Source organism: Cervus elaphus, chromosome 22, assembly GCF_910594005.1.
Source record: "Cervus elaphus chromosome 22, mCerEla1.1, whole genome shotgun sequence".
NCBI lineage: Eukaryota > Metazoa > Chordata > Mammalia > Artiodactyla > Cervidae > Cervus > Cervus elaphus.
This window is the reverse complement of record NC_057836.1, coordinates 6,987,239-6,996,780: the sequence shown is the minus strand read 5'-3', so window position 1 is coordinate 6,996,780 and position 9,542 is coordinate 6,987,239. Positions and strand designations below refer to the sequence as shown.

At 54.7% G+C, this 9,542-nt stretch overlaps 1 protein-coding gene across 1 annotated transcript; it reads right to left on the bottom strand.

Annotated features, from left to right (window-relative positions):
• Positions 1–598: 598 nt before the first annotated feature.
• On the bottom strand, positions 599–5,649 carry LOC122680396 (cytochrome P450 2D14). The gene is given in 9 exon segments (XM_043881720.1): positions 599–846; positions 946–1,087; positions 1,524–1,711; positions 1,921–2,062; positions 2,222–2,398; positions 2,775–2,935; positions 3,041–3,193; positions 3,739–3,910; positions 4,637–5,649. Coding segments are annotated over 9 exon segments (1,515 nt in total). The 5' UTR covers positions 4,838–5,649; the 3' UTR covers positions 599–667.
• Positions 5,650–9,542: the final 3,893 nt, after the last annotated feature.

Below are 9,542 nucleotides of genomic sequence, written 5' to 3'. Positions count from 1 at the left end.
GTGAGTGGCAACTCCGACTGGGCAGGGGCTGGGGGATGAGTGTCCTAAGGGGCAGGGAAAGGGGGCCCATCCTATAAAGAGGCCCAGGGAGGTGGCTCCCTCCTGGGAAGAGCTCCGGCCTCAAGAAACTGAGCACTGTGGGCTCCCCCGGCATATCGCTTCCCAGTCCTGCCCCCACCTTCTGGGGCCGCAGACTTGAGGTGCTGGCTGAGGTCTGTGGAGCCAGGTGGCTGTGACTAGGCCTGAAATGTGGGTGTGAGAGCTGTTGGGGCCCCTTATTGCATGGGGCCTGAAGTCTCTCCCCAGCCTACGTGAGCTCGTCCCCGCAGAAGCCAGGAGCTGTTTATATAGGCTCAGTCACTACACCCAGCAACCGAGGTTGGGTCTCCCAGGGTGTCTGGGTGTAAGCCTCAGTACACCCATCTCACAGTACACCCTGCTACACCTTCAGAGCCTCAGTACACCCATCTGTTAAACGGGGTCTAATGCCAGGTAAGGATGAATCAGTCTGGGGGTGGGGACTGGTTTTGGGGAGACTGCTGAGGCTACATGTCTGCCAGGGTATGGTCAGGGGCCCCAGCTGGGACTCAAGTCAGGATGGAGCCACCAGGCAGTGGTTTATTGAACATCAGGGCTACCGCTGAGGTTGGGGGCTGGGTGCCTGCCTCTAGCGGGGCACCGCACACAGCTGGTACGGGCCTGGGGTCACCAGGAAGGCAAAGACACCGTGGTCGCTGGGGCGGGGCTGCCCGGCAGGCACGGCGAAGCTGAAGTGCTGCAGGAGGCTGGTGAAGAAGAGGAAGAGCTCCATGCGGGCCAGGGGCTCCCCGAGGCACGCGCGGCGGCCTGTGGGCAGGCACGGGGGCTCTGTGAGCCTGGGCTCTACCCCCCCAAGATCCCCTCAGGGAGGGCAAGCAAACCGAGCACCCCCCAGCCCCAAGGTACCTGCGGAGAAGGGTATGAAGGCCTCCTGCTTGACGAAGCGGCCCCGGGCATCCAGGAAGTGCTCCGGGTGGAAACGGAAGGGCTTCTCCCAGACGGTCTCATCCTTCAGCACTGACGACAGGTTGGTGATGAGTGTCGTCCCCTGGTGGCAAATGTCTGGCATGGGTGAGGTCTCGATCGGAGGCGGGGGGGCGGGTGCCCAGACCCCTGCCACCAAACACATGTGGGCGCACACACATGCCTGGCACACACCTGGACTCAAGTAACCGCAGCCCAAAGGTTTCTCAGCACCGTCCCCGTCCCCATGGCAGGTGTCCTTACTGCCCCTCTGCACGGGCTCCGCCAATACTGTGACATGGTCTAGTTTGTCTTCCCTGCCCGGCCAGGGAATCAGAGGGACAGAGCCAGCCCTGCTCCGCTCTCCTCTCCACGCCCACTCAGGCTGGGACATTCGGCACCTGCGGCCATGAGGACGGGGTGGCTCGGATTCCAGTCCTGGCCACAGCTGGCAACACTCACACTGGGGATACCAGGTGGAAGGTGGTTCGGAGCCAGGGTTGGGAGATCTGCAGGCCTACCTTTGGGATGTGGAAGCCCTGCAGCTCGATGTCACGGGATGTCATGTGGGGCACTCCCAGGGGGATGATGTCCGCAAAGCGTTGCACCTCATGGACCACGGCCACAGTGAAGGGCATGAGGGCCTGATCCCCCATCTCTGGTCGCCTCACCTGCCCTATCATCTCATCGATTTCCTGTTGGACCCGTCCTGGAAAACAAGCGTCCTCATGTGGTCAGACCCAAGGGCTGGGCTTCCGCCTCCTCCCGCCGCCACTCCGAGGAGGGCGCTGTGACGTCTGCGCTGGGGCTCAGTCTCTGCGCAGACTGCTGGCTGTGGCCAAACCAGCTGAGCTCAGGGGCCTCGGGCTGTCCCCGTCCTACCTCGCCCCTCCACCCCCCACTCCGGGCTAGACTCACGCTGCACTTATGGATGCAGGATCATGAGGAGGAGGGCCCAGGCCAGTGTGGTCGAGGTGGTGATCATCCCAGCGGAGAACAGGTCGGCCACCACCAGGCGCAGGTTCGCATCATTGAAGCTTCTCTCGGGGTTCCCCTTGGCCTGGGTCACACCGGGAAGGTAAGCCCAGGGACAGAGGTGAAGTCCCCAGATGGCTTCCCACTCTGCTCCGGTCAGCCCAGATGTCTGATCCCTGGGTGATACACAGCCTGAGTTTGCCTCCTGGGCCCTCAACACACATCCCTGTCCTGATCACCTTACCTCCTTCACCTCATCCAGGAAGGCGTCGGTCAGGTGTCGGGGTGGCTGGGTCGGGTCCCGGGTCATCTTCTGCTCAGCGATCAGCTCATCAATCAGGGCCATGAAGGCCTTCTGCCCCGGGAAGAGCTTGGCGGCCAGCCCTCGGATGCGCAGGAGCGATGGCACAGCTTCCACCACCTGTGTGGGTCACAGCCGTGCGGCCCTGGGACCGCCTGGTGCTCAGGTGCTCACCAGTCAGGTCCCAGCTTCCTCCAGTGTCCCCACCATCGACCTTGTTCCTCCCTAGGTTCAGACCCTGCCGCTCTCTCCTGGCCCTGAGCCCAGAAACAGAAACCTAAAATGTACATCTCATGGGTACCGGTCTCTTGCAATGAAGGAGTCCTCCCACTCCCAGCCGCGCTGACTCCCGCCTGGCCTCTTCCACCTAGGCTGTCTGCCATCTCCCCACTTCCAGGCCTTTCCCTTGCAGGTGCCCTTCCCGGAAAGCCCTTCTGCCTCAGGGCGGGACCCGTTGGAGGATCGAGGTCACCTCTACTGAACTCTATGGCCGCACCTGGCGCACTAAGTTAAACTCTTCCTTCAGCGCATCGTCTACCACGTCCAAGAGCTTGACGATGCGAAGATCCTTGTACTCGAAGCGGCACCCGAAGGACAGGGAGGCGATCACGTTGCTCGCTGCTTTATTCAGGAGGTCTTTGGGCCTAAACGGGCGTCCTGGAAGGGGACGGTGCACGGTAGGGCGTCGCCTCCATCTCTTCTTTCCCAGGCCTCTCCAAATCTCCCAGACCTCCATGTGCCTCTGCCCCAGCACTCACTCACCGGCCTGGTCGGCGAAGGCGGCACAGAGGCACGAGGCCTCCTCGGTCACCCACTGCTCCAGTGACTTCTTCCCCAGGCCGAAGTTGCGCAGGGTGGACAGGAAGAAGCGCCGCTGCTCCCGCCACGCGTTCCCATAACGCGCCAGGATTACTCCTGGGGGCGGGGCGGGCACGTGGGCGTGGCTCAGGTCTGGCCCCGCCCCGCTCGGGGCTCTGCTCACATCCCGCCCCCTTCGGAGAAATTCTCGCCGCTGTCCCACACTGGCCTCGCCCTCCTCTCCCAAATCCCGCCCACTTTGACACCCCCTTCCATCTGGGGACTGGTCCCATTTGCTGACGGTCTGCATTGCTCCCCGAGTCTCCCCTGCTAGGGGCAAGTCGTGTCTCCACTTTTTATTTTGCCCACCGAGACCCCGTCTGCCACGTGGGAAATGTGCTGGCTCGAGCCTGCCGTGCTCACCCCTGACTTTGTCCTCTTTCCTGCCCACCCCGACGTCCCTTCGTGCTCGCAATGGCCCTGGGCCGCCGTGTCTTAATAAGGCCCCCGCCCTCTGCCTCATCCAATTTCTCCTTCCCCGACGCTTGGCACAGTCTCCTTTCTCCACCTGCCGACCCCTCAAATTCGTTGGCTCTTTCCTGCACCGAATGTCCGCGACCCTGCCTCTGCCTGCAGGGACGCGGCCTGCCCTCTCCGCTTGCCTTCGGCGCGCGGCCCGTAACCCAGGTGCTCGTAGACGGCCGGAGGTGGACGGTCGGAAGTGTCCTGGCTGCGGTACACCAGCGCCTCGCGCACTGCCTCCAGCCCGTTGAGCACGACTACAGGCGTCCAGACCTGCTGCAGGCTGAACACGTTCCCAAAGCGGCGCCGCAGCTGCAGGCCAAAGATCGAGGGTGTTTGGCAAGCCCAGGCCCCGCCAGGCTGTGGGCCCAGCCTCCTGGCATTAGCCTTGTGGCACGTCTGGGTCCCCCTCCAGCAGCGAGCAACTGCAAGGACTTTATCTAGTCTTGTGAGCCCCAGGGGGTTACATCCACTCGTTTTGAGGATCTCAAGTTGGATCAGACCATCCTACTCATAGACCCACCTATGACTGTGCAAGGGTCACCAAAATGGTCAGTAGGCCAAGTTAGCATCCTATTTTTCAGGTGAAGAAACTGAGGTTCATAGAGGGAAGCAGGGAGGCCCAAGATCTCATGGAGGCAAAAGATTTGAACTGTGCCCCTCTCAACCTCAACTTTCCTGATTTAAATAGGGCTCATGACCAAACTCCTCTCCCCCATTCTCAAGACCTTCCCTCCCAAGGTAACCCTTAGGGACTCAGGCTCACATAATTAAAGAACTGGCCAGCTGAAGCCCCAGCCTGTCGCCTTGCTGTAAAACCCCCCAGCCCCTGGCCTTGTCCTCTCTGACCTCTGTTTGGAAAATCCAAACTGTTCTCGGGCCCTGAACAAACGCCCTCCCTCAGGAAGCCTCTCAAACCCACCCCCTCTTCGAGGCCCGGTTCCTCTTCCGGCCTGTGGCTTCACCCAGAGCCCACTGTCCGCTGCTCGGTGGGGCCCTAGGACCACCGCTGCGCACTCCCCAGCCCTCCGTCCTCACCTGGCTAAAGCTGGGACGCGGGTCCTCGAAGTCCACCTGCAGCAGGTTACCCAGCACGGGCAGCGGCGTGGGGCCTGGTGGGTAGCGTGCGGCCCAACGTGAGCGCCGGTGCATCAGGTCCAGCAAGAGCGAGAAGATGAGCACGGCCACGGCCAGGGTCCCCAGCGTGTCCCCAGACAGCAGCCCCATGGCTGCCTCCATGTGCGCTGGGTTCCTCACCACACCGGCACCCGGGACCAGGCCAGCAGGGCACTCCCACTGCACCTCCAGAGCTCCACCAGTCTGGGGCCTCTTTATACAGGGGCGGAGAAGCGGCCTTTGCCCTCTGCCCTGAGGTATCTTGTCAGGGGTTAGGCTGCCAGAGGGCACAGAGAGGAGTCAAGGAGAGTCAGGTGCCCGGGTGGCCACTGTCCATCACGTGTGCTCTCCACGTGCTTCTGGAGGGTGGCTGGAGATCACAAAAAGCCCCCCCTCCCCCGGCCTGACTCCCCTGCTCGGCAGATTTAGAGCAAGAATCCAGGGTCTTGGGAATGGGTTCTGCCACCCACCTGTCACCTGTCACCCTCTAATGTGGTCACAGCCTCGTTCCCAGAACTTGTCCCTGTCCTCCTCCTGAGTGGCCTTCACCTTCCAAGTACGTTACTGGTCCTTGCCCCGTGCTGGAGGGAGGACCTAATGATCAGAGGGACCACCGATAAAGTTCTTGGTGTCCCCTCACTTCCCACTAGGACACTCAACACACACACAATCACACACTCAGAAACCACATTTACACATATTCACATAGTGACTAGCCCATGCTCACACGCCTATCTACACACCCACAAAACCACATCCATGAACGCCTGTGTCTCCACTTTCCACTCACAGAGACCCAGCATCAACGTCTCTAGTTCTCACTGGCTGCCTGGACTCCCCGGCTTCCCTACACCTCGAGGCTGCTCACGGTGATGCCGGCACCTTCACGTGGCTGGCTGCTGCCTCAGTTTCCACCTGTTGTGGCGGTGGGAAGGTTGAATCTGGGGGTAGGGAGGCAGTGGATTGTTTTCTAAAACCCATGCATCTTCCCAAAACACATCCTCATAAACTACCCCCTCAAAACACATATAACCAAGTCCTATCCTACAGCAATGATCTTCAAATATTTACTTATATCTTTTGAATAACTGTCCTCTCACACATTTGTCAGTTAATGTCTAAAGTCTTTCATCACACATCAAAGTAGTTGAAAAATATACCATTATTGCCATATTGTACATACTGACATTTAAAAACAATTATGTTACTCTTTAAATGTTTTAACTAGTCTGCATCTCCCTGCAGGCGTGGTATACTACTATTTTCAGGGGTCTGTGGGGAAAACAGCCCCTGTCCATGAGATTGCTGTGGAGTCATCACAGGTGGGGACCTCTGTCAGGGGCTAAGGGGACCGTCATGTAACATAAAGAGCGGTCATACTGCTTGATCAGAAATGGGTGACCAACTGTGTCTGTGTGTGTGAGGACTCTGGTGAAATTCCCTGTGTTCTCGGCAAAGTGTCAAACAAAGCCCCCCTTTACCACCCCCAATCACCACCCCCTCCCCGGGCTGGCAGGCTGGTCACCTCAGGGCTCTGTGGCGTCAGCTCAGCTCAGGGCTCCGGGGCAGGAGCCTAGACGAACCGACAGGAACAGATGACCCCTAATGTGTGAGTAGTCTTGGAACATGGTTCACATTCATACGTGAAAGGGGTGGTGGTGAGCAGGACAGCTGCCTGGGGTGACATGTCCTCTCGGACACTCCAGGTCCAGGAACCCGTGACTGAAGCCCCTGCTCCCAGCCCTCTGTCAGGAAAACACACATGGAAGCGGGATTTCCACTGAGAGCCACGTGCCGGATGAGGGATTGCCCCTCTGGTGAAACCTCACAGCATCCCAGCGGCATTGTGTGTGTGTGCTGGAGTACAGCCAGGGAACATGGGAAAGTTCCAGGTGAACGGTGAAGGGAAGCTTTGTATTTTGTATTGGGGTATAGCCAGTTAACATGTGACAGTTTCAGGTGAACGGTGAAGGCAAACTTTTTATTTTGTATTGGGGTATAGCCAATTAACATGTGACACTTTCAGGTGAGCGGTGAAGGGAAACTTTTTATTTTGTATTGGGGTATAGCCAATTAACATGTGACAGTTTCAGGTGAATGGTGAAGGGACTCAGCCGTGCATGCACATGTATCCATTCTCCCCGCCTCCCACCAGCAGCTCTCACTTTGTAGGGGAGGAAACTTAGGCTCCCAGAGGGACAGTGACTGGACCCAGGCTGCCCAAGATGACACGCTAGAGTGACATGCCTGGTCCCTGGAGACCTCCTACTCTCCCTCTAGTGTTACAGGGAAGAGAGGATTTTCACAGGGACAAGCTTCTCTGTGGCCCAGCAACATGGAGACGTGTGGGCTACGTAGTTAGGGAGTGACTGCCAGAGGTTGGAGAGCACCTAAGAAGGCCCAGGTGGGCAGGTGCCATAGGCCTTCCCTGATAGCTCAGTGGGTAAAGACTCTGCCTGCAATGCAGAAGACCCCGGTTTGATTCCTGGGTCAGGAAGATCCCCTGGAGAAGGGATAGGCTACCCACTCCAGGACTCTTGGGCTTCCCTTGTGGCTCAGCTGGTAAGGAATCCACCCGCAATGCGGGAGACCTAGGTTTGATCCCTGGGTTGGGAAGATCCCCTGGAGAAGGGAAGGGCTACCCACTGCAGTATTCTGGCCTGGAGAATCCCATGGACTGTATAGGTTTGCAAAGAGTTGGACACCACTGAGCACATTTCACTTTCGGAGACAGAGGATATGTTGCTTCCTTTGTGTGTGTGTGTGTGTGTGTTTTAATTAACCAAACTTTCGTTTAAAAAACTTTATTGTCATCAAAGAAATGTGTATACACAGTTTGATGAGTCAAAGTTTTAAGACCTGGAAAAAGTCTGCTGTTTGTCCCTATCCTCTTCACCCACAATTCCCATAGCCCAGGGTGGAAATCTTTCTAGCTTCCAACTTTCTAGCTGAAGCCATTGTTTTTCCCTCTGCTGTTCTAAATTAAAACCTTGTCTTGCTTTGTCTTGATTGTTCAGATTTAAACATTATCTAATGAATTATTACAACAAAAGGTGAGGATTAAGCTCTCATAGCAACAGAACACTTACTGCTACCTCCAACACACATTTCACCTCTCTCTAGTCTTCCTCATGATTATATCCTAGGTTTTGGCATTCTAAATGTTTTGAGTAATGACATCTTTAGTTGCTAAAAGTTAAGTATCATTTTTTTTTTTTTGCTGACTTTTACACCAGTTTGGGTTTTAAATCCCTCTTCCACACAGTGGGCTCTTTTTAATACATTTTTTTAAGATTAGGGAACTACTTAAATAGAGTGAAATCCATTCTTTTTAGCATACAGTTCTGTGAGTTTTGACAGATATATACAACTGTGAAATTGCCAGTATAGCCAAGATACAGAACAGCTCCAGTCAGTTCAGAAAATTCCCCCATACTCACAAATACTCAACCCTTCCCCCGCTCCCAGCCCCTGGCCTCCAGTGAATGGTTTTCTGGCCCCAGAGTTTTGCCTTTGCAAGATGGTCATAGAACTGGAAACATCCCAGTACATAGTCTTTATTTATTTGCCCACACAGCAGGCTTGCGGGATCTCAGCTCCCCGACCAGGGATCAAAGCCAGGCCCCCTGCAGTGGAAGCACAGAGTCCTAACCACTGGACCACAGGGAAGCCCCCAATATGTAGTTTTGAATCTTTCACTGAGCACAGGACACCTAGTTGTGCGTGGTGGTAGTTTGTACCTTCTCGTTACCGCGTAGCTGTCCCCTGTATGGAGGTACCACAGTCTATCCACCGACCAGATAAGCAGCATTTGGATTGTTTCTGGTTTTTAGCAGTTTCAGATAAAACCACTATAATGTTCTAGTAAAAGTTTTGTGTGAACAAAGGTTTTCCATTTAGGTAAACACCTCGCAGGGGAGTTGCGGGGTCATGTGGTAATGTGTACTTAGTTTTCTAGGAAACTGTGAAACTTTCCAAAGTGGCTGGTATCCACTTTGCATTCTCAGCAGCAGTGAATGAAAGGATCCGTTGATCCATTTCATTTCCAGGATTTTCCTTTTTTAAAGTCATTCTAATAGGCTTGTGTCGTCATTTTGTTTAGCTCAATATTGAGGGTTTACATTTTAAAACTATGCAAACAGTATTCCTGAGTCATGTAGTATACTATAATCAGTCTTTGTGCATGATTTTTGCCTTTTTCCTCTTTTTTAAACTTTAGTTTTCTCTGTACCTATAATTAATACATCTAAACTCTCTATTAAAAACAATTAATATCCTTGATATACACTTAAGACAATTTAAGTGGTTTATCAATATGATCAATTTCCTGGGGACATATTTCATGGAGCCCACCACCCTTTTCCCACATGGACCGACGTCCTTGAGGTCGGAAGCTCAACTGTCCTGGGATCTCCCTTCACCATCATTCTGCGGAGTACGTCACTTCTTTCACGTGTGGAGCCCGTGTCATCTTTTATTTTGGGGGCAGCACAACCTGCAGATGTGCTGAGGGGTAGTCCTCAGATATTCTTGACGGTAGTCCTGAGATATTAGCTGTTCGAAAAGGTCTTACTGCATATTTAACTCAGTGTGGCAAGGTACAGAATTTTAGATTAGAAATAATTTTCTCACAGATTTTGAAGATCCTCATTTTCTTCTGGCTTCAAAGGTTGGTGTTGAAAAGTCTGATAAAACTTAATAGACTTCTTTCTTCATGTCTCTGGAAGTTTTTAGGTTCTTCTTTTCATCCTAGGTATTTCAATATTTACTGATGACATCATCTGGGGTGGGTCTCCTTCATCCATTTTCCTGGACACTTGGTGATTCC